The 25,521-nt window shown below is 41.0% G+C and overlaps 1 protein-coding gene across 1 annotated transcript in view; it reads left to right on the top strand.

Annotated features, from left to right (window-relative positions):
* Positions 1 to 25,521, top strand: part of C4H11orf80 (chromosome 4 C11orf80 homolog) — a 104,370-nt gene that overhangs the window by 54,692 nt on the left and 24,157 nt on the right. Inside the window, 5 exon segments of the mRNA XM_047775160.1 lie at positions 2,915 to 2,970; positions 3,343 to 3,414; positions 11,083 to 11,278; positions 19,210 to 19,360; positions 24,021 to 24,167. Coding sequence (XP_047631116.1) covers positions 2,915 to 2,970; positions 3,343 to 3,414; positions 11,083 to 11,278; positions 19,210 to 19,360; positions 24,021 to 24,167 — 622 coding nt within the window.

Genomic DNA, 25,521 nt, shown 5'->3' with positions numbered 1-25,521 from the left:
GGGTACATGTATCTTTTCGAGTCATGGTTTTCTCTGGATAGATGCCCAGGGGTGAGATTGCTGGATCAAATGTTAATTCTATTTTTAGTTTTCCGAGGAATCTCCATAGTGGTTGTACCAATTTACATTCCCACCAGCAGTGTAAGAGGGTTCCCTTTTCTCCGCACCCTCTGCAGCATTTATTGTTTGTTGACTTTTTGATGATGGCCATTCTGGCTAGTGTAAGGTGGCAGGTACATCATAGTAGTTTTGATTTGCCTTCCTCCAATAATTAGTGATGATGAGCATCTTTTCATGTGTTTTTTGGTTATCTGTATGTTTTCTTTGGAGAAATGTCTGTTTGGATCTTCTGCCCATTTTTTCATGGGGTTTTTTGGTTTCTTTTTGTCGAGCTGCAAGAGGTGCATATATATTTTGGAGATTAGTCCCTTGTCAGTTGCTTCATTTGCAAATACTTTCTCCCATTTTGTGGGTTCTCTTTTTGCTTTGTTTAGGGTTTCCTTTGCCGTGAAAAAACTTTTAAGTTTAATTAGGTCCCATTTGTTTATTTTTTTAATTTTCTGTCCTTTTTTTGGAGGGGGAGCTGCACCTTCAGCATATGGAGGTTCCCAGGCCAAGGGGTCGAATTGAAGCTGTAGCTGCTGGTCTACACCACAGCCACAGCAACGTGGGATCTGAGTCGCTTCTGCGACCTACACCACAGCTCACAGCAATGCTGGATCTTTAACCCACTGATTGAGGCCAGGGATCGAACCTGTGTCCTCATGGATACTAGTCACATTTGTTTCTGCTGAGCCACGATGGGAACTCCTATTTTGTTTTTATTGTTGTTACTCTAGGAGGTAAATCTGAGAAGATGCTGCAGTTATGTCAGAGTGTTTGACCTATGTCTTCCTCCAAGAGTTTTATAGTATCTGGTCTTATATTTAGGTCTTTAATCATTTTAACTTTATTATTTATTTAATTATTTTATTTTTTTGTCTTTTTGCCTTTTCTTGAGCTGCTCCTGCGGCATATGGAGGTTCCCAGGCTAGGGGTCAAATCGCAGCTGTAGCCACTGGCCTATGCCAGAGCCACAGCAACGCAGGATCCGAGCCGCGTCTGTGACCTACACCACAGCTCACGGCAATGCAGGATCCTTAACCCACTGAGCAAGGGCAGGGATCGAACCTGCAACCTCATGGTTCCTAGTCGGATTCGTTAACCACTGTGCCACAACAGGAACTCCCATTTTAACTTTATTTTTTGTGTATGGTGTTAGCGTGTTCTGATTTCATTCTTTTACATGTAGCTGTCCGGTTTTCCCAGCACCACTTATTGAAGGGACTAAGGCATATGTTTTTAAAGACTTTTACTCTGTAGAGTATGGAACAATCTGACTGGTGTTCTTTCTTTTAATGACAGTTATTACAGCTTTTGATGTGATTTGATTTGGTTTCTGTATCCCTAAGGCAGTCTTTATGTTGGTCAAGTGACATAGTTGAGAACCCTTGGATATAGAGAGAACTTTCTTTTAGGTTCTTATTTTCACTACCTTACTGTTTTATCACTTCGGGTACTTTGTGTCCCTCCTCTCTGCTTCATTTTTTCTTTTAAGCCTGGATAATAAACCTTGCTGATTGACTCCTTTTTTTCTAAAGTGAGTGTAAGAGCAAACAAGGAAATTTTGATAAAGTGCTTTGAACTCTAGAGAGCTAAAATTTTTATTATGTGTAGTTAGATATGTTCATAAAGCTTCACACATTTAAGTATGCTATTAACTTCCCCTCTTTTTTCTACAAGCTTCTTACTCTTTCTGTCTTAAGCAGGATTCATTATTTAGTGTTTGCCAGTCACTATTCTGAGTGCTCTCCATGTTCTCACTCATTCACCTCTCCCAATACCCCTTGTGAGTAGGTTTTATCATCATCATCCCTATTTCATAGCCGAGGAAACTATAGTATAGAAGTTAAATAATTTTCAGAGCCAGGATTTGAAATGAGGTAGTCTAGCTCTAGAGTCCGTTATTACCTATTATTTATATAGAAAGAAAAATATAGGTTGACAGTAGAAAATAATTAGAACAGTAAAATAAATTGAGGGAGGACATAAGAGTCAAATGGGGATAGGAGAAGAAATAGCACAGGATATTCCATTGATGAAAACAGTGGAGGGAATAGAGAGAAAAATTGGTAGTACCTTTAAGAGGGAGGAGTGCCTGCTGTGGCACAGTAGGTTAAAGATGCGGCTTGTCTTGTCTCTGTGGAATGCCGGTTTGATCTCTGGCCCAGTGTTGTTGCAGCTATGGCATAAGTCACAGCTCCAGCTCAGATTCGATCCTTGACCCAGGAACTTCCACATGCCTTGGGGGTGGCTGATAAAGAAAAGAAAAAAAAAAAAATCTAAAGAAGAGGGAGAAAAGTTACATTAGGAGAATAGCAGAGGAGAAAATGGTTGTATTTCCTGATAATTTGTGACTGTTTGGAATTGTAGTATGGAACTTAATACATTTAAGATGCAGAATTTGAACATAGACAAATGTTAATTATGATTAGGGAAAGTCCAATGGGGGAAAAAGATGACATAAAGGATATCTTCTTCGGAGTTCCCATCATGGCTCAGTGAAAACAAATCCTACTAGGAGCCATGAGGTTGTGGGTTCGATCCCTGGCCTCATTCAGTGGGTTAAGGATCTGGCGTTGCCATGAGCTGTTGTGTGGGTTGGAGATGTGGCTCAGATTCTGCGTTGCTGTGGCTGTGATGTAGGCCAGCAGCTGTTAGCTCCGATTTGACCCCTAACCTGGAAACCTCCATGTGCTGTGGGTACGGCCCTTAAAAAAAAACAAACAAAAAAATCTTCTTTAGGGATTGAGTAGGGAAGTTTTTAATCCATATCATAGTTCATGTTAAATCTTATACCCCATTTATTTTGCAGTTTAGATTTAATTTCAGTGTAAAGGTGAATGGAATCCTCTCCATGGAGAACTTTGGGTAAGTCCTTAATCCACAGCTTAAGTTTATGCAATGTCTGTACAGTTTTCTCAGTCATTATTATCCTTTTTCCAGTAGATTCAGAGTTTGACTTTTCGACTCAACGTCACTTTTAAACTAATTTTATGAGACCTCCCCCATTTCCTTATTCTGTATTATCTTTTAATAAGTAAGTAGACTAATCTAAACCTTTCTTTCATGTCTTTCCCTTTCACTAGGATGAGTGAACTTGAAAATAGCCATTTTCCCCTTGGTTAGTTGCTTACTAAATTCTAATAATCTCTGGGATTGGTACTCCTGGGCCCCAGTTTATCAGGTGGAGATTTGTTTTAGCTTCTTTGAAATGTGGCTTAGGTTTTTTTTGCTTTGCAGGGCAGAGAATGAACCTACTTTGAACCTGTCAAACGGAATTGCTCTTGTCGTAAACGATCAGCATTATGTGAGGTGAAGGGGAAAGGCATTGTCGTCCATGCACTGTTGTTTACTCTCCTACTATGAGAATGAATTTAGGAGAAACTGGAAATGGTTTCACTTGTCAAAGTGCCAGGTGTCAGATTCTCTGTATGAAAAGTCAAAGTAAAAATTTTAAGCTATCTCTATTGAAAACTATTATTATTCCCAGCTCCTTGAATATATTCTAATTGACCTGAGTACATATTCTTTCTCCTCTCCACGGCTTAATTTCTTTTGTAAATGAAACAAAACAAATTCCAATCCCGTTTATATGTGAGAAGAGACAAATGACATTAAAAGGTTACTTGAACTCTTGGCTAGAAAGATACTATGAATACAAAGGAATTCTTTATATGTTATTGTGTGTGTATTAGCATTTTACTTGGGTTTTTTAAAATATTTTTATTACTCAAATGAATTTATCACATCTGTAGTTGTATAATGATCATAACAATCCAATTTCACAGGATTTCAATCCCATTACCCAAGCATATCCCCCCACCCTGCAAACTGTCTCCTCCAGAGACCATAAGTTTTTCAATGTCTGTGAGTCAGCATCTGTTCTGCAAAGAAGTTCAGTCTGTCCTTTTTTCAGATTCCACATGTCAGTGAGAGCATTTGATGTTGGTGTCTCACCGTCTGACTGACTTCACTTAGCATGATAATTTCTAGGTCCATCTATGTTGCTGCAAATGCCATATTCTTTCCTTTTAATGGCTGAGAAATATTCCACTATGATATTCCATATCTTTATCCACTCCTCTGTTGATGGACATTTAGGTTGTTTCCATGTCTTGGCTATTGCAAATAGTGGTGCAGTGAACACCGGAATACATGTATCTTTTTGAGTCATGGTTTTCTCTGGATGGATGCCCAGGAGTGGGATTGCTGGATCAAATGGTAGTTCTATTTTTAGTTTTCTGAGGAATCTCCGTACTGTTTTCCACAGTGGTTGCACCAATTTACATTCCCATCAACAGCGTAATAGGGTTCCTTTTTCTCCACACCCTCTCCAGCACTTCTTGTTTGTAGACTTTTGGATGACGGCCATTCTGGCTGGTGTAAGGGGGTACCTCATAGTGGTTTTGATTTGCATTTCTCTAATAATGAGTGATGTTAAACATCTTTTCAGGTGTTTCTTGGCCATCTGCATGTCTTCTTTGGAGAATTGTCTGTTTAGATCTTCTGCCCATTTTTTGATGGGGTGGGTTTGTTTTTGTTTTTGTTTTGTTTTTGGTATGGAGCTGCAGAAGGTGTTTGTAAATTTTGGAGATTAATTCCTTGTCAGTTGATTCACTTGCAAAGATTTTTCTCCCATTCTGTGGGTTGTCTTTTTGTTTTGTTTAGGGTTTCCCTTTGCTGTGCAGAAACTTTTAAGTTTGATTAGGTCCCTTTTGTTTATATTGTCAATACTCTAAGAGGTGGATTTGAGAAGATATTGCTGCTGTTCATGTCTGAGAGTATTTGGCCTATGTTTTCCTCTAAGAGTTTTATAGTATCTGGTCTTATATCTAGGTCTTTAATCCATTTTGAGTTTATTTTTGTGTATGGTATTAGGGAGTGTTCTAATGTCATTCTTTTACATGTGGTTGTCCAGTTTTCCCAGCACCACTTATTGAAGGGACTATCTTTTCTCCATTGTATATTCTTGCCTCCTTTGTCATAGATGAGTTGACTGTAGGTGTGCGGGTTTAATTCTGGGCTTTCTGTCCAGTTCCACTGATCTATATTTCTGTCTTTGTGCCAGTACCATACTGTTTTGATGATTGTTGCTTTGTAGTATAGTCTTAAGTCTGGGAGCCTGATGCCTCCAGCTCCATTTTTCTTTTTCAGGATGTCTCTGGCTATTCTGGGTCTTTTGTGTTTCCAAACAAACTTTAAAATATTTTGTTCGAGTTCTGTGAAAAAATGTCCTTGGTAAGTTGATAGGGATTTCATTGAATCTGTATATTGCCTTAGGTAGTATAGTCATTTTGATAATATTGACTCTTCCAATCCATGAGCCTGGTATATCTTTCCATCTATTTGTGTCATCTTTGATTTCTTTCATCAGCATCTTATAGTTTTCAGAGTACAGGTCTTTTGTCTCTTTAGGTAGGTTTACTCCTAGGTATTTTATTCTTTTGGATGCAATGGTAAACGGGATTGCTTCCCTAATTTCTCTTTCTGCTTTTTCATTGTTAGTATATAGAAATGCCATCAATTTCTGTGTATTAATTTTGTATCCTGCGACTTTGCCAAATTCATGGATGTGCTCTAACAGTTTTCTGGTAGAGTCTTTAGGGTTCTCTAGGTATGGTATCATGTCATCTGCAAATAGTGATAGTTTTACTTCTTCCTTCCTGATTTGGATTCCTTTTATCTCTTTACTTCTCTGATTACCGTGGCTAGGACTTCCAGAACTATGTTGAAGAGCAGTGGCGAGAGCGGACATCCTTGTCTTGTTCCTGATCTCAGCAGGAATTCTTTCAGCTTTTCAGCATTGAGAATGATGTTCACTATGGGTTTGTCGTATATGGCCTTTATCATGTTGAGGTAGGTTCCCATTATGCCCACTTTCTGAAGGGTTTTTGTCAGAAATGGGTGTTGGATTTTGTCAAAGGCTTTTTCCGTGTCTATTGAGAGGATTATATGGTTTTTATTCTTCCGTTTGTGAATGTGGTGTATCACACTGCTGGATTTGTGGATATTGAAGAACCCTTGCATCCCTGGGATAAATCCCACTTGATCATGATGTACAATCCTTTTAATGTATTGTTGGATGCGGTTTGCTAGTATTTTGTTGAGGATTTTTGCATCGATGTTCATCAGTGAAATAGGCCTGTGGTTTTCTTTTTTTGCGGTATCTTTGTCTGGTTTTGGTATCGGGGGTAATGGTGGCCTCATAGAATGAATTTGGGAGTATCCCTTCCTTTGCAATTTTTTGAAATAGTTTCAGAAGGAGAGGTGTTAGCTCTTCTCTAAATGTTTGATAGAATTCACCTGTGAAGCCATCTGGTCCTAGACTTTTGTTTGTTGGAAGTTTTTAGTCACAGTTTCAATTTCAGTTCTTGTGATTGGTCCATTCATCTTTTCTATCTCATCTTGGTTTAGTCTTGGAAGATTGTACTTTTCTAAGAATTCTTCCATTTCTTCTAGGTTAGGTGGGCTTGTATTACCATAAACTTTCCTCTTAGAATGGCTTTTGCTGCATCCCATAGGTTTTGGAGTGTCGTATCTTCATTGTTATTTGCTTCTAGGTATTTTTAAATTTCCTCTTTGATTTTTTCAGTGATCCATTGGTTGTTTAGTAGTATGTTGTTCAGTCACCACGTGTTTGTGTTTTTTTGCAGATTTTTTCTTGTTGTTGATTTCCAGTCATATAGTGTTGTGGTCAGAAAAGATGCTTGATATGATTTCAATTTTCTTAAAGTTACTAAGGTTGGATTTGTAGCCCAGGATGTGATCAATCTTAGAGAATGTTCCATGTGCACTTGAGAAGAATGTGTATTCTCTTGCTTTTGGATGAAATGTCCTATAAATATCTATTAAGTCCATATGGCTTAATGCATCATTCAGGGCCTGTGTTTCCTTATTGATTTTCTATCTGGTTCATCTGTCCATTGCTGTAAGTGGGGTGTTAAAGTCCCCCACTATTATTGTGTTATTGTTATTTGTCCTTTTCATGTTGTTAGCAGTTGCCTTATATATTGTGGTGAACCTATGTTGGGTGCATAGATATTTAAAATTGTTATATCTTCTTCTTGAATTGATCCTTTGATCATTATGTAATGACCTTCTTTGTCCCTTAAAATATTCTTCATTTTAAAGTCTATTTTGTCTGATATGAGAATTGCTACTCCAGCTTTCTTTTGATCCCCGTTTGCATGAAATATTTTCTTCCATCCTCTCACTTTCAATTTGTATGTGTCCCTAGAAGTGAAGTGGGTCTCTTGAAGACAGCATATATATGGGTGTTGTTTTTGTATCCATTCAGCCAGTCTATGTCTTTTGGTTGGGGCGTTTAGTCCATTAACATTTAAGGTAATTATTGATATGTATGTTCTTATTGCCACTTTATTAATTGCTTTGGATTTGTTTTTGTTGCTCTTTTTTCTTTCCTTCTTCTCTTGTTCTCTCCTCTTCTGGTTTGATGACTATCTTTAGTGGTGTATTTGAGTTGATTTTTCTTTGTGTATCAGTTGTAGATTTTTGGTTTGCAGTTATTCTGAAATTTTGATATGAGATCCTATATGTATATGAGATTGTTTTAAGTTGTTGTTCTATCTTTTTTTTGGTTTTTTTTTTTTTGGTCTTTTTTGCCATTTCTTGGGCCACTCCTGTGGCACATGGAGGTTCCCAGGCTAGGGGTCGAATTGGAGGTGTAGCCAGTCTACACCAGAGCCACAGCAATGCAGGATCCATGCCGTGTCTGCGACCTACACCACAGCTCACGGCAACACCAGATCCTTAACCCACTGAGCAAGGCCAGGGATTGAACCCGCAACCTCATGATTCCTAGTTGGATTTGTTAACCACTGAGCCACGATGGGAACTCCCAAGTTGTTGTTCTCTTAATTGCAAGTTCATCTCCAGTGTCCTGCATTTGTACCCACCTCTTCTCATGATTCCTGATTTTGGTGGTATAATTGTGCATGGATGATTTCGTATCTTTACTGTATATATACCTTTATTAGTGAGCCTTGTCATTTGTGGAATTTTTGTTTCCTGTTGCTGTCTTTTCTTTTCTGCCTAGAGAAGTTCCTTTAGTATTTGTCATAAGGCTGGTTTAGTGTTGCTGAATTCTCTCAGCTTTTGCTTATCTGTGAAGGTTTTTATTTCTCCTTCAAATCTGAATGAGAGCCTTACTGGGTAGAGTAACCTTGGTTGGAGGTTTTTTCCTTTCATCATGTTAAGTATATCATGCCACTCCCTTCTGGCCTGCAGAGTTTCAGCTGAAAAATCTGCCGATAACCTTATTGGGTTTACCTTGTATGTTACTTGTTTCTTTTCCCTAGCTGCTTTCAATATTTTCTCTTTGTCTTTAATTTTGGTCAGTTTGATTTAATATGTGTCTCGGGGGTGTTCCTCCTTGGGTTTATTTTATATGGTACTCGTTGTGCTTCCTGGATTTGAGTGGGTGGTTCCTTTCCCATGTTAGGGAAATTTTTGGCTATTATCTCTTGGAATATTTTTTCTGTCCCCTTCTCTCTCTCTTCTTCTGGCACCCCTATAATACGGATGTTGGTGCGTTTCACGTTGTCCCAGAGTTCTCTGAGACTCTCTTCATTTGTTTTCAATCTTCTTTCTCTTTTCTGTTCTGCATCCATAATTTCCACTAATCTGTCCTCCACCTCACTTTGTTCTTCTGCCTCCTGTATTCTGCTGTTAGCTGCTTCTAGTGAATTTTTATTTCGGTTATTGTATTTTGCATCTCTTCTTGTTTGAGTTTTATATCTTGTATCTCTTTGCTCAGTGTTTCCTGTAAGTTATCCATCTTTGCCTCCAGTTTATTTCCAATGTCTTGCATCATCTTCAGCATCAACAGTCTAAAGTCTTTTTCCTGGAGGCTGAGAATCTCCTCATCGCTTAGCTGGTTTTCTGGGGCTTTTCCTTTCTCCCTCATCTGAGTTATAGTTCTCTCTGTCTTTTCATTTTTATAGGTTTTTGGTGTGGTGACCTTTTTACAGACAATAGAGTTGTAGCCTTTCTTACTTCTGATGTCTGCCCCCCTTGTGGCTGAAGTCGGTATGGGGGGCTTGCTGTAGGCTTCCTGATGGGAGGGGCTGATGCCTGCCCACGGGTAGGTGGAGCTGATTCTAATTCCTCTGGTGGGTGGGGCTTAGTCTCTGGATGGGATTAGAGGCAGCTGTGTGCCTGAGGGGTCTTTAGGTAGCCTGTTTACTGAGGGGCGGGGCTGTGATCCCACCTGGATTATTGTTTGCCCTGGGGCTTCTCAGCCTGACTGTTGGGTGGGGCCAGGTTTTCCCAAAATGGCCACCTCCAGAGACAGGCAGCTGCTGAATATTTCCGAGAGCTTTGCTTTCAATGTCCTTTCCTCACAACAAGCCATATTCACCCCTGTTTTCCCAGGATGTCCTCCAAGAACTGCAGTCAGCTTTGACCAGATTCCTCTGGAGACTTTGCTTTGCCCTGGGACCCAGTGCACGTGAAAGTCTGTGTGTGCCTTTTAAGAATGGGGTCTCCGTTTCCCCCAGTCCTGTGGAGCTCCTGCGCACAAGCCCCGCTGGCCTTCAATGGCAGATGCTCCAGGGGCTCTTTCTCCCCAGTGCCAGTTCCCAGCACCTGAGGGTTTGATGTGGGTCTCAGAACTCTCACTCCTGTAGGTGAGTCTCTGTGAACCAGTTAGTTTCCAGTCTGTGGGGCTTCCCACCCAGGAGGTATGGGGTTGTTTATATCACGAAATCCACCCCTCCTACCTCTTGATGTGGCCTCCTCTTTGTCTTCTGGAGTAGGATATCTTTTTTAAGGTTTCCGCTCCATTGGAGTGAAGGTTGCTCAGCCTTTAGTTGTGAATTTTGTTGTTTTTAGGAGAGAAGTTGAGCTCTGGTCCTTCTAGTCTGCCATCTTAATCCTATCTCCTTACATAGGCTTAGAAACCATCTCTCTTCCCACCTCCATTGTCTTCAGATTACAAACAAATCCATGGAGGAGGCAGGAAAAAAAATTGCCTTCCTATGCTATCCTGTTACAGAATCCAAAGTGAACATGAATTATAGCAAGAAAAAACCTAACTTATGTTTAAGTCCAACTAATTTGTTCTTTATTCAGTAGTTTGTGCCTCCATTTATATGCCCTGAATCCACACAGGTAGTCATAGATCTTAAGGCTTGAAGAAGCCACCTGTGTTTTTTCAGTCTGTTTTCTTACTCCTGCCCCAAATCACCTCTCAGATTAGTATATGTTTTATTTTTTAATATCTGCAGGAAACAACCCCCCCACACACATATCTTTCTTTAGTAATCTTCTAGAACCATTCAGTCCCTACAGGTAGACAGCTTGCTATCATAGATTTACTGAGAGAGTTTAAGCCTCTAAGCCAATGTGTGTGGGCATATTTCCCTGGGTGACCTGATTAGTTTGGAGAAAGGGGGAATGGTTCGTTAATGTTTCTTTTCTGTTTAGAAAAGAGCTATTGGAAAGTAAGCAGATATCAAATTTCACTAGATTCTTTTTAGGAGAGAAAGATGTCCCAATTTTTTGTCATTACTCCTATCAAACAGTAACCTGAGACTTCTTCAGGGAAAGGTGTAGCAGGTGCAAGAGCAGGCATCATGAGGCCAGTTTTAGGGTGTTTGTGATTTAGGGACCCCTGGCTCCCACCCCCACCATGATGGTCTTTGAGTGATCTTGGAAACTTCTGCTCAGAGCCATAGAATAAATTTAGTGGAGGAAATATACTTTTGAGTCTATAAAATGGCCATTGGTGGCAATAAAAGCAGGAACCATGCTGTCATTCCTAAAATGCCAATTTGTTTACTTTTTCCATTGCTTGTGCTTTCCTGAGTGGGACACAAGTTACTTATTCCAACAAAATTTATGTAGTGGATTACATGGTTATGCATATGCTAGAGGTTATAAAAAGAACTTGAATTCCTGTTAAAATAATTTCTTAAGAGGGGAGCAGAAGCTAAATTTGTCTTACCTGTTTTTTGACAGTACACCAAAGTTTGGTACAACTGAATTACTCTGCCGCAGAATCCATCCTGTGCTAGGACATCCAGTACTGCTCGTCATCCCTGATGATGTGGCTGGAATGGGCTTGTTGGGAGAGCTGATACTGACACCAGCTGCTGCTTTGTGTCCTTGCCCAAAGGTCTCTTCCAACCAACCGAATAGGATCTCTTCAGTTTCCATATCCTTTCGATGACAGTGTCCATCAAAATTTTCAAATTTGTTGTCTTTGAAAATGGATTTTTATATTTCAGTTTTAGAAACTCTGTGTCCAGAAGCTGGTATGACTTGTATAAAGACAAAAATCCAATATGAAAGCTAAGCTTGGGGAGATCCCGTTGTGGCGCAGTGGTTAACGAATCCGACTAGGAACCATGAGGTTGCGGGTTCGGTCCCTGCCCTTGCTCAGTGGGTTAACGATTCGGCGTTGCCGTGAGCTGTGGTGTAGGTTGCAGACGCGGCTCGGATCCCGCGTTGCTGTGGCTCTGGCGTAGGCCGGTGGCTACAGCTCCGATTCAACCCCTAGCCTGGGAACATCCATATGCCGCGGGAGCGGCCCAAGAAATAGCAACAACAACAACAACAACAACAACAAAAGACAAAAAAAAAAAAGAAAGCTAAGCTTGAGAATTTTTCCAAGAAACTGAAAACTATGAAATAGGACATGTGTGCCACACTCTTCATGTAATTTAATATGACTGAAGCATGGAATGAATGGTACACAAGGGAGCGATGAGGCTGGGAAAGTAGTTTGAGGTTGAATGTGTTGGATCTCAAGTGCCACACTAAGCAGTGTGAACTGTATTTTCTTTTTAATGGGAAACCATTGACTATTTTAGGAATCTAGCATCATCTAGCAACAGGATGGGTGGGAAAGAGAAGTCAGTAATCACTAAGTAAATAAGTAAGTGAACTTGGCCGAAGATAACGAGTGAATGAGTTAAAGGTGCGATGACCATGGAAAGGAGGGGCTTATCACTGGAAGGAGTCAGTATAATGAGGAAATCAGTTCACTGTTTGGGTGGGAAGGGATTGGGGGCAGGGAATGGCTAAAGCTGATGTCAAAGAATTCTGTATCCTCAGTAGGCAAGTTTATAGAGACAGAAAATAGATAGGGAATGATTCTTTTGGGGGGTGATAAAAATGTCCTAAAATTGGAGTTCCCATCCTGGTGCAGTGGAAATGAATCTGACTAGGATCCATGAGGTTGCCGGTTTGATTCCTGGTCCCGCTCAGTGGGTTAAGGATCCGGCGTTACCACGAGCTGTGGTGTAGGTCGAAGACACAGCTTAGATCCTGTGTTGCTGTGATTGTGGCCGTGGCCGGCAGCTGTAGCTCCGATTAGACCCCTAGCCTGGGAACCTGCATGTGTTGTGCATACGGCCCTAAAAAGCAAAAAAAAATTCTAAAATTGATGGTGGCGTTGGTTGCAAGTATACTAAGACCACTTTAAATGGGTGAGTTGTATGATATGTAAATTAAATCTCATTAAAGCTTTTAAAAAAAGATTTCCATGGATGGCTGACAGAATAATGATACTGTCAACAAGATGAAAATTATAAATAGCAGATTTGAGGAGTAAAAAAGATTCGTTTGGCTTTACATATGTTGAGTTTATGGTGCCTACAGAACATCCTTTAAAAATGGCAAGCAGCCATTTAGAGATTTTTGGTCTGGAATTTGGAAGTAGTCAGATTTAGAGATAGAGGTTTTAGAGCCTCAGAGTTTTCTCCATAGGTGAGTACTGTGTAGGGGTATGGTTAGAGCATGATGCAAGAGAATAAACACTGGGTTCACCCTAATTAGCTGTGTGACTGCACAACCTACTCAGCCAGCCAAGCCTTTATTTCCTCAGCTTTAAAATGGGGATAATAATACTTATTTATTTTTTCTTGCAAAGGTTTTTGTAGTTGTTCTTTGGGGCTTTGTTTGTTTTAGGATTAACTGTGTAATAATCCATGTGAAGCTTTTAGCAGACTTCCTGACACATAATAAGTGTTCAATAAATATTAAGTGTTGTTATATTTTGAAGCTGTAGGAGTAAGTGAAGCTATAGTGGAGTATGAAGAACAAGAACAGGAAGTTCCTGTTGTGGCTCAGTGGTTAACGAACCTGACTAGCATCCATGAGGACAAGGGTTCAATCTCTGGCCTCACTCAGTGAGTTAAGGATCTGGCATTGCCGTGAGTTGTAGTGTAGGTCGCAGACGCAGCTTGGATCCTGTGTTGCTGTGGCTGTGGCATAGGCCAGCAGCTACAGCTCCGACTGGACCCCTAGCCTGGGAACCTCCATGCTATGCGTGTGGCCCTCAAAAGACAGAAAGACAAATAAATGAATAAATAAATAAAAACAAGAACAGAATGCGGCCAAGGTCATGGTATGTTAAATGTCAGCTGAGAGTATCTTTAAGGAGGAGGGAGGAACAGAGTAGTGATAGACTATGCATGGGCATTTTGGATTTTAAAACATACTTTTTCTTACTATCTATATCATATAGAAAAGTATAAAGTAAAATATAAAACTTTCTTCTTCCTCCTCATCCCATTCTCCAGAATAAGACAAATTTTCTGTCCTCTTAGAGTTTACATTTTAGTGGGAAATTTTAATAAATAAATGGATGTTAGGTAGTGATAAGTGTGGTGGAGATAAAATAAAGCAGGTAAAGAGATAATGATGGGATGTTATTTTAATATGTTATGGTCAGTGAAGATTCTAGGGAGGTGGCATTTTAGTAAAGAGAGAGAGAGCTAACTGTGAAAACTGGTGGCATTTCCATTTCTGAAAATGACAAACTTAGGTCACTCAGACCAGCTCTCTATGGAAGACGAAGGCTGGAGGAAATACTAAGACATCATAAAAATACCTAAGAGTTAGTGAATAGGGAGGAATTTCTGGACCATGATTTGGAAAGAAACAAAAACCTGAGTCCAGCTTGGGAGCTGTTTTGCCCTGGGGTCTTTTAACAGTTGGGGCAATCAGCTGAGAGGCTAAGATGAACTTCTGAATCAGTGCAGGAGAAGAAGGCCAAAGTGTTCAGGGCCTGCCAAGCTTGGAGGTGCTGTTAAAAATACCTCTTGTTTTGGACAGAGATAACTAAAAAGCTACACTTTAAGAAGTAAGATGAACCTGAAATAAACCATCCTTCAATGGAGTGTATATATTTGGGGGTAATTAAGGCAGACCAGAAAATCTTAATTTTGAGATTGGATTAAGATGATTCTAGATTTCTCATTCTCCCAGATGCCTTGTAAAAGCAAAAAAAAAAAAAGGCCAATGATTATTATGTCAAAGGATTTAGGAACGGCCAGCCATAATCAAATAACAGGGTCAGGATTTATCATCCTACCTTGAACAATTAGAAAAAATGGACAAATTATATTAAACAACAGCTTTCATATGTTATACAACCAATAGTCTAAGACAGTGGTTCTGGAAAGAGCAGAAACAAAGAAGTGAACCTTACTATTGCCCACATACTGTCCAGAGAGAATTTCCAGGCTGTGGTGCCAGTTGGGGTACCCAATGCCTGTGGCGCAGGAATCTGGGAGATTTCTCTGAGTCAAGGTGACAAAGTTTGGAGTTCAGAGAGGCCTAGATAGCTAGGATTTGTAGAAGAGTACTGAAGAGGAAATAAATAGATAGAGATAGAGCTCCAGATAGAGGAGAACTCTGGAGTGCACACAGTGCTGGGTGGAGTTTCTGTTCCTACCAGGCGGGGTGAGAAGCCTCATTATTAAGGCATGAGGTGGAGTCCTAGGAAGGTTAAGACTGGTTGCCAAGAACTGGGGAGAAGTGAGCCCTAGCCTACAGGAGTCTCTGGTCCCACCTAAAAAAGCTTATAGGTAACACCAGTAAGGCTCAAACTATTTCCAAATAACTTTACAGTGTCCCATAAAAAGTTCAAGAGTATTTATAGAAATATAAAAATATTCTGCACCCAACAAAGTAAACTTAACAATGCTGAGTATCCAAACTTGACATGCAGGCAAGCAGGAAAATAGGAATCATAATGAAAGAAAATTTTCGATCAATGGAAACCTACCCAGAAATGACACAGGTGATAGATTTAGTAAACAAAGATATTAAAAGTGATAATTATATTCCATATTCAAAAAGTAAGAGTTCCTGCTGAGGTGCAGTGGGTTAAGAATCTAACTGCAGCTGCTTGGGTTGCTGCAGAGGCACAGGTTCAATCCCTGGCCTGGTGCAGTGGGTTAAAGGATCTGGCATTGCTGCAGCTGCAGGGTGGATCACAGCTGTGGCTCAGATTCAGTCCCTGGCCTGGGAATTTCCATATGCCACGGGTGTGGCCATTAAAAAATAGAACTCCAAAAGTGAGAGGAAAGATTGAACGTATGAAGAGATAAAAGAGCTTTTTTAAAAGACCCAAATTGAACTTCTAGAGGAAAAAAATACAGTTTTTAGGATGACGATATACTGGATAAAACTGACGTCGAATTTATACATTGCATAAGATGAGATTAGTAAACTTAAAGACACAACACTAGAAACTAAAATGAAATGCAGAGCAAAAAAGACTTAAAAATATAAGCAAAGCATCAGTGAACTGTGAGATAACTTCAAGTGGGCTAATTCAGGGATGTGCAGTTGGAGTCCTGCAGGGATGGTGGGCAGATAAAATAGTTGAGAAAGGGAATTCCCTTGTGGAGCAGTGGGCTAAGTATCTGGTGTTGTTACTGCAGTGGCCCGGGTTGCTTCTGTGGCATGGGTTTAATCCCTGGCCTGGGAACTTCCACATGATGCAGCCACGGCCAAAAAAAAAAAAATTTTTTTTTAGGAAATAATGTTCCCCAAATTTCCAAATTTTTTGAAAACTAGAAGTTTGCACAGAGTTCCTGTTGTGGCATAGTGGAAACAAATCTGACTAGTATCCATGAGGATAGCAGGTTCGATCCCTGGCCTTGCTCAGTGGGTCAGGGATCTGGCATTGCTATGAGCTGTGGTGTAGGTCACAGACATGGCTTGGCTCCTGTGTTACTATAGCTATGGCATAGGCCGGCAGCTTTAGCTCCAATTTGACCACTAACCTGGGAACTTCCATATGCCACGGGTTTGGCCCTTAAAAAAGCAAAGAAAAAGAAAAAAAAGAAACCTGGAGATCCAATATCAACAAGCCTTAAACATAAGATACATGAAGAAAAGTGTACTCAGACACAACATATTCAAATTGCTTAAAGCCAGTAATAAAAAAAAATCTTAAAAACAGCTAGAGATATAGACACATTACATGTTGAGGAACAGATAAGAATTACAGCAGATTTCTCACTGGAAACAGTGTAAGCTAGAAGAAGGTGCAGCAACATCTTTAAAGTAATGAAAAAAGAAAAGAAACCTGTTCAGGTGGGATTCTATACCAAGAGAAAATATTTTTCAAAAATGAAGGCAAAGTAAAGACTACTTTAGGTATACAAAAGACTTCATCACCAGCAAACCTGTATTATAAGAAATGTTAAAGGAAATGCTTTAGGCAGGAGGAAAATGGTACCAGATGGAATTCTGGATCTCCAAGTGAGAGCACTGTGGAGTTCCTGTTTGTGGCACAATGGAAACGAACTCGACTAGGAACCATGAGGCTGCAGGTTCAATCCCTGGCCTTGCTCAGGGGGTTAAGGATCCGTTGTTGCTGTGAGCTGTGGTGTAGGTCGCAGACACGGCTCGAATCTGGCTTTGCTGTGGCTGTGGTGTAGGCTGGCAGCTGTAGCTCCAATTCAACCCCGAGTCCAGGAACCTCCATGTGCAGCGGGTGCAGCCCTAAAAAGCAAAAAAGCAAAAAAAGAGCATTGGAAATTGTCACCATTTGGATATATATAAGAGACTTTAGCCCTATTTTTAAAATCTCCTAAAAAGATAATTGACTGTTTAAAAATATCAAGTGTGTAAGAATTACAGCGTATGTGGTGGTAAAATGTGTGACAGTAGCACAAAGGCCAGAAGGGGAGAAATGGAAATACATTGTTGAAGGATTTTCATATGTGTGAACTGAGTTTTGTTTTTTTTTTCCTTTTTAGGGCCATACTTGCAGCATGTGAAAGTTCCCAGGCTAGGTGTTGAATTGGAGCTGCAGCTGCCGCCCTACACCATAGCCACTTGCAACTCAGGATCCAAGCTGCATCTGTTACCTACACCACAGCTCATAGCAACGCTGGATTCTCAACTCACTGAGTGAGGCCAGGGATCTAACGCCCGTCCTTATGGTTACTAGTTGGGTTCGTTACCGCTGAGCCACGACAGGAACTGCCATGAACTGTTAAAATATCACTTGAAGGTATACTGTGGTAAGTTAGATTTGTATACTCTAAAGTCTGAAGCCATCCCTGAATTAATACCACAAAGAGTTATAACTAGTAAGTCAAAGGGATAAAATGGAATTACAAAAATACCCAATCCAAAATGGAATCCAAAAATAGAAGAGAAAGGAAGTAGAATACAAGGAACAACCGGAAAACAGGTAGCAAGATGCTAGACTTAAACCCAGTCATAATGCTATTCATATGAAATGTAAATAGTTTAAACAACCCAATTAAAAGATATTCACACATTTGAATCTTCAAATACTCCACTATTATTCTGAGTTTACAGCATCTTAAAGCTCCCCAGCTCTAAGCAGTGAATGTGTTGGCCGTGGCTCACATGTTAATGCCTTCTGGGATTTGTGACGGAGACCTCATTTATAAGCACTGCCTCCCTTTTTCCTATCGTGACTTTCTGTAATGCCCCAGTGCCTTCTGAGTAAGGATTTTCATTTTTACATTTAATGCCGCATGTTTACCCTATTAAAAAGAGGTTGAGAACAGTTCCCACTGGGGTGCAGCGGAAACAAACCTGACTAGTAACCATGAGGTTACGGATCTGAACCCTGGCCTTGCTCAATGGGTTAAGGATTTGGTGGTGCTGTGAACTGTGGTGTAGGTCACAGACGCAGCTCGGATCCTGAGTTGCTGTGCCCGTGGCGTAGGCTGGCAGCTGTAGCTCCAATTTGACCCCTGTTCCTGGCATGTGGAAATATGTCACGGGTTCAGCCCTAAAAAGGAAAAAATATATTCTGGTCTTATTAGCCTTGGTTCAGGGGACAAAAAGGTTAGGCAGTGGTTCCTTTTTTTTCCCCCTCTCTATCTTTCTTTTTTTAGCCCTCAGAGGACATTTGGCAAGTCTGGAGACAGTCTGATTGTTACAACTAGAGGGAGGAGTGATATTGGCATCTAGTGGGTAGAGGCCAGGGATTTTGCTAAACATCCTACAATGCACAGGACAGCCCCCACAATGAAGAGTTACCTGGCCCAAAGTGTCAAAATGCCAAGGTTAAAAACACACTGGGTAAAAAGGAGGTGAGAGGAGGAATGGGAAGTTTATGAGAAGGAAACCATTTTAGGGGCCTACCTTCCTTAGTCTTGGTTAGAGAATAGGGTTGTATGTACTTTTATTCTAGCACGTATCACATATTGCAATTTACTGACTTTTTTTTTTTAGGGCTGCACTTGCAGCATGGGGAAATTCCCAGGCTAGGGGTCAAATTGAAGCTGCAGCTGCTGGCCTACACCACAGCCACAGCAACGCCAGATCTGAGCTGCATCTGTGAACTACACTGCTGTTCACGGCAATGCTGGATCCTTAACCCACTGAGTGAGGTCAGGGATTGAACTGGCATCTTCACGGATACCAGTCTGGTTCATTACCCCTGAGCCACAATGGGAACTCCTACAATTTCCTGGATTTTATATGTACCTCATGTACTCTAACATGATAACTTGAAGTTAGTATTAAATCTGTATATTCATCTTTGTATCCCCAGAACTTAGTATAGCCTGTGGTACCATGCGAGCCTCTGATTGAATGAGTAGGATCAATAAATAAATGAATTGCCTAAGTACTATACTTGTGGCTCTCACCCATTAAACCCAAAATAAATTCCTGGGGATTCTAATGGATCTACCTCTGGTGCCTCACACCTATCCTCAGTGTGGAAAAGCCTTACTATGTAATACCTAGCACGCTAGTTTATTTCTGAGAGTGTGAACCAGGTCAATGTTATGTTTATTTTATGCAAATGATGTCAAAAAACTAAAATTTTGCAGTTTTCTTTAGCAACTCTACATATTTCTATATGGACCTTCAGGTCTGCCTCTGATATTGCCAGGGCAGGAGCACCTGTCTACCGCTATCTTCAAAGACACCTCTAATCTCATTGACTGGAAGAAATACCACTTGCGAATGGTGCCCAATTTGGATCTCAGTTTAGACAGAGGTAAATCTCTCTCTCTCTCTGTGTGTGTGTGTGTGTGTGTGTGTGTGTGTGCGTACATGGGAATAAAGAAATCTGTAGAATATTAGAGAAGTGCAAAGAAGAAGAAACAGCAGGTATATACAAGAGTAGGACCCAGTGACCTAATGGCTTAGGTTGAGGGGTACAGGTGGGAGTCTGGCTAAGTTGGAGGGTCCACAGGAAGTGAGTCAAACAGAATCCACAGCCAAAGCCCCATCAGAGCCCAGCCATCTTGGCCATTACATGTTGATGCCGGTTCTCCTCTCTATGTTTCTACTGCCTCCTCTATTCCCAGTCCTCTTGAAGGCGTCATGTAGGGACTTGTTCAAAGGTTTCTGTTGTACCTTAATTCATCAACTCAGGGCGGGGGTTAGAAAGGTCGTTAAGGAGCAATGACATCTTTGAACTGTTGTGAAAGTAATATTTATTTCCTAGTGAAGTGAGAAAATCCATATAAAATTACTTAGGGAAATTATGATACTATATAAAAGCAAGGCAGGAGTATAAACCATGTAGTAATGAACCTAGAAAGCTGGCTGTACTCTTCATATGGAGCCTAACCATATCAGCTCTAGGTGAATCATGCTGAAAGTTGGGTGCTTAATAACTGGACTGACAAGAGTTCCTGCAGTAGTGCTGTGGGGGTAAGAATTGGATGACAGTGGTTCAGGTCACGGGGAAGCGTGCGTTCCATCTCCAGTGCAGTGGATTAAAGGATCCGGTGTTGCCCCAGCAGTGACATAGGTCTCAGCTGTGGCTCGGATTCAGTCCCTGGCCAAGGAAATTCCATATGCTGCGGGCACGGCCGTAAAATTTAAAAAAAAAAAAAAATGTGCCGACAAATAAAACTGAGAAATAGGAATATGCAGCCATGAGCTGAGGTCTTGAGCTTGATTGATATTGGCTAGAATTCTTTGAAATTAGGAAGGTAGTCTGGTTGATTGGATCCTGAGGCAGATCACCAGTAGGAAGAGTTGTGACTGGTATGAGAAGATCGGAGCTTCCTGGTCTGGAGAAGTATCTCCGGGGGAACGGAATCTTCACCTAGGAAGTAGGCCTCGTGGGAAGACTCTTCTTGAGTGGGTAGTTATGCCAGAGGGTGGAATGAAAGGAGGGTGTTCTTGTGTTCTTGTAGCTAAGTGGTTTTGTGCAGAAAGAGTTTGGTCTTAATAAGGCAGTGACCGTAGCTGGCTGGCCATTGTTTTTTTGTTTTTTGTTTTTTTTGGTTTTTTTGTCTTTTTGCCATTTCTTGGGCCAATCCCACGGCATATGGACATTCCCAGGCTAGGGGTCTAATCGGAGCTGTAGCCACCAGCCTATGCCGGAGCCACAGCAACACAGGATCCGAGCTGCATCTGCGACCTACACCACAGCTCACAGCAACGCCAGATCCTTAACCCACTGAGCAAGGCCAGGGACCGAACCCGCAACCTCATGGTTCCTAGTCGGATTCGTTAACCACTGAGCCATGATGGGAACTCCCCATTGCTTTTTATATTAAGAAAAGCCACAGATGATGAGCGAACAGTGGAAGCGAAGGTTGTTCCCAGGCATCGGGGAAGACATTATATTTAACTGGCCAGAAACCTTCAAAGATGGCCTCAGTGACTAGCCACCCGGACCTCAGGCAGCACTGACCATCAGTGAGGGAGAAGTGCTTTCCCTGCTCTCTTGGGTGATGGCCACCTGCTGTGCCCTGGCCCAGTGGAGGTGCGGTACCTCCTGCTCCTCTCACTGGGCAACTGTGAAAGATGTATTAAGAGAACTGTGGCCCCAGTGGCTCTGCTCTTATATCAAAGTGAGCCTTTTGGGGGAGTTCTCACTGTGGCACAGCGGAAATGAATTTGACTAGTATCCTTGAGGATATGAGTTCCATCTCTGGCTTTGCTCAGTGGGTCTTGGATCCAGTGTTGCTGTGAGCTGTGGTGTAGGCCGCAGACTCAGCTTGGATCCTGCAATGCCGTGGCTGTGGCATAGGCTGGCAGCTGTAACCCCAGTTCAGCCTCTAGCCTGGGAACTTCCCTATGCTGCAAGTCTGGCCTAAAAAGCAAAACAACAACAAAGTGAGCCTTTCAGAATTGGTTTGGCTTTTATCTTGGGTGGGTGGGTGTGTGTCTCAGTACCTGAGTCCAAATCCTGTTCTCTCTTCCTGGTTTTGACTCTCTTTTGAGGGTCTTAGTAACTTCCTGTTCCTCTGAAAGTAAAGCAAGTGAAAGTGAGTGAATTTGTGTTATTTTCTATTGCTGTTATTTGTTTAAACTGAATTGGCCATTTAGAAACCAAGAAAAATCCCTGAAAATGCCCAAGACGGGACTCTTGATGTTCTAAAACTGGTATTTGCATATGCCCTTATAGGAGGTTAGCTTTCTAGAAGGAATTGGTATTTCTCTTCCTGTGCTTTTGAGACGTAAATGATCTACCTGGGCTCTCAGGAATTTTAATCACCTGTGATCTCTGAGAATGAAAAAAAAAAAAAAAAGGCCTTTTTAAACTGTAGCAGGAAAGTTATGAGATTTCTGTGTGCATTTAGGTTATGTGTATATCTTATATGTACCTTTTAAATATGAGGTGTCTCTATCTCCAAATGGCATTGCCAAGATTGGTTTGTGGATGAGTTCTGTTTAATTGGCTTAAAAGAAATTAAGTGCTATATAAATTCTCAGAAATATAAAAGAAACTCCAGAATGAATTTTAGGTTTATGTGATCTGGAAAATAGTCAGTACTAAGTTAGTACTGATACCTGGTACTGAAGCTAGCTTAAGCTTGTTGGTTTCATTAAAGTATACATGTCTGTTAGAGTTCCCATCTGGTACAGTAGGCTAAGGATCTGGTGTCGTCAATGCAGCAGCTTGGGTTGCCGCTGTGGTATGGGTTTCACTCTGGCCCAGGAACTTCCATACGCAGTGGGGGTAGCCAAAACAAACAAACAAACAATATATAGATATATTTTTAAAAGATATATATATATATACCGTACATCTGTTGCAAATTTATCAGCAAGGAAAATAACTTGGTATGATGAAATTTTAAGTAAATGTATATGAGCTAAGACCCTTTAGGTAAATTCTATAGGATGTTTGGGGATGCCTGTCTAAAGTAGCCTCTCCAGATTTGATAACCATGTGCTGCCTACTCTCTGCCTTACATGGTGGGGTGTCACTGCAGAACCTTGCTTCAGACATGTAAGATCTCCTATCCATTAAACCACTGATGTCTCTAGGGGGAAAAAAATGAAAAAGATAAAAGGATATTTGACCTTAACAGATGGAATGTTATGCCATCAGAATTTTTTAATCTCTAGGGTTCTCCATATCTCCTTTTCTCTCTCTCTCTCTCTTTTTTTTTTTGTCTTTTTAGGACCTCACATGCAGCCTATGGAGGTTCCCAGGCTAGGGGTCGAATCGAAGCTGTAGCCGCCAGCCTATGCCATAGCAACTCCGGATCTGAGCTGTGTCTACGACCTACACCACAACTCATGGCCAGATCCTTAACCCACTGACTGAGGCCAGGGATTGAACCTACGTCCTCATGGATACTAGTCAGGTTCATTAACCACTGAGCCACAATAGGAACTCCTCTCTTTCATTTTTATTCTCATGCTTTGTTGGTTTTCTTCATTTTTGCTAATTTTTTTTTTTCTTTTTATGGCTGCACCTGTGGCATATGGAAATTTCTGGGCTAGGGGTCAAATTGGAGCTACAGCTGAGGCCTATGCCACAGCCACGGCAACACTGGATCCAAGCCACATCTGTGATCTACACCGCAGCCTGCAGCAACACCAGATTCTTAACCCACTGAGTGAGGCCAGGGATAGAACTCGCATCCTCACAGAGACAACTTTGGGTTCTTAATTCACTGAGCCACAATGAGTACTCCTGCCAATTTATGATGCATGAACTTGCTCAGTTAATTATGGAAATGAGTAATGCAGAAAATGCCTCCTCATCGCCCTCCCTCAACCAGGAACCACATGTAGGTACTTACGTGTATGGATTTGGATGGAATTTAGGACCACTGTGATTGTATCCTAAAAGATCAAGAGGCTAGAAAGTGACTGGGGGGAGCAGATTACTTGAGAATACAAATATCATATAGCATTGTGGTTAAGAGCACGGATTTTGGAGTTAGTCTAAAACAGTTCCACACCTAATGTCTCATTTTGGGCAATGTCTTTAACCTCTCTGTTTTTCTTATCTATAAAAAAGCGTAAGAGTAGATCTGATACCATAGCGCTGTGAAGTGTAAATGTTGAGACAGTACATGCCAAGAATTTAACGTGGTACGTGGCATGGAGTAAGCATTCAGTGCAAGGTAGCTGTTATTACTCTTACCAGTGACACCTACCTTAGAAAGCTGTATAAGGAATGGATGAATTCACTGTATAATGCTTCTCAGTAAATTTTAAAGAATACTGTTCGGTTTGCACTGTACACACCTAGTTGCTATTTTGATGTTCTTCCTTTGAGTCACTGTTATTTGCTCCCATCATGTGGGTAGAGAAGCAGATTCAGGAGGAGAAGGGAGTGTTCAAATTTAGATCTATCTCAGATTCTTCTTTGTTTGAGGTATAGTCTCTTTATTCACTTAGCATTTTGAGGGCTTCACTTGTCTTAGAATATGCTGTAATATCTTGTTCTCTAGATTTGGTGCTTCCAGATGTGAGTTATCAGGTGGAATCCATTGAGGGGGATCAGTCTCAGAATATGGACCCCCAGGGACAAACACTGCTGCTTTTTCTCTTTGTGGATTTCCACAGCGGATTTCCAGTCCAGCAAATGGAACTCTGGGGTAGGTACAGGAGAATGGAGCTGCCAGCTTCGGTGGGCCTAAATGTTAAGTGACTAAAAAAGGCAGACTTTATATGATGCATAAATCTGAATTAGTTGTGTTTCTATAGAATAACACATTTCAATGAAAAATCTTGCTTAAATAAGCAAATTATATGCTCTATGGGAAAGATCTGTACCTTCAAGCATCACTCAGATGACAACATGCCCAGATTTGGTTAGCTAGAAATCAGCAGACCCTTCCTGTTGGTCCCTACAGAGGATACAACCTTAAATGGATAGTTCCCAACTTCAGCCACACAATGTATTATGTGGGGAGCTTCTAAAAAATGCCCAAAGCTCACCTCTAGAGATTTGGATTTCCTTGGACTTAAGTGGGCTCAGGTATCAGTATGTTTTTAAAGCTTCTTAAGCTTGAAAACAGTTCACCACTCTGCTGCTTTTCCAGGTGGAGTCAAGATAAGTTATCAGTCTTACTTGGCCTTGATGCAAATCTCAAATACAACAGAGGAGGTGTGGGAGTGCAGTGGTATGAATGGCTTTGTGTGATTGCCACTTCAACCTCTGGAAGGGGAGAAATTATCCTTGTTCAGGCAAACAAGGGGAACTTTTGGCATTTATCTAACAGATAGGTGATAACCTATTATCAGAAAGATTCTGTTGGAGTTAAAGCAGTGAGTTCACTGTCCTGTGGTCCATGAAACACATGCATCAGAATCACCTGGAGTATTTGAAAATGTGCGGCTTCCTGGGCAGGGATTAACTCGCTGCTTTGCTGTAATGTAAAAATCTGTATAGCTCAAGCATATGTGTTTTTAACAAGGTTCTCAGGCAATTCTTAAGCATAGTTAAGTTTGAAAACCACTGAGTATTAGTGAGAGCTGGCTAAAGCATTTTAATCTAATAAAGCCTGGCATAAATTTCAGTGTTTCTCAATGCCCTCTGAATCTTTGAAGAAAGCAGCAAGAAGTGAAGCTTATAAAAGTCTGGGGAAATTTCACAAGCCTCCCTTTTGATGCTCATTATATGTTTCTATGTTATTATTTTTTCTTTGTGGGCCAGTGTTTTTTGTTTTTTTTTTTCCTGGAACTTCGCTCTCTAGGCATTCCAGTGCTGTTTGGTATGGCTGAGTCATAGATAAAATGAGACAGCTTACAACCCCAGATCAGAAGAGCTCACATTGACTGGTGCCAACTATTTGTTGAACGAACCATTGTCCCTTGTAGGATTCTTTCTGCTGCCTGCCTTCCATGCCTCTCCTATCTTTTCCCATCATGTATATATTCTCTAGGAGAAAAGCACTGCTTTCCTGGGCTCTGGCTTGCGACCCTTATTTGAGGAGCTGGTGTTCTTTG

The sequence above is a fragment of the Phacochoerus africanus genome, chromosome 4 (assembly GCF_016906955.1).
Source record: "Phacochoerus africanus isolate WHEZ1 chromosome 4, ROS_Pafr_v1, whole genome shotgun sequence".
In the NCBI taxonomy this organism is placed as follows: Eukaryota; Metazoa; Chordata; class Mammalia; order Artiodactyla; family Suidae; genus Phacochoerus; species Phacochoerus africanus.
The sequence above is the reverse complement of the archived record's forward strand: the minus strand, read 5'-3'. Positions and strand labels throughout refer to the sequence as shown.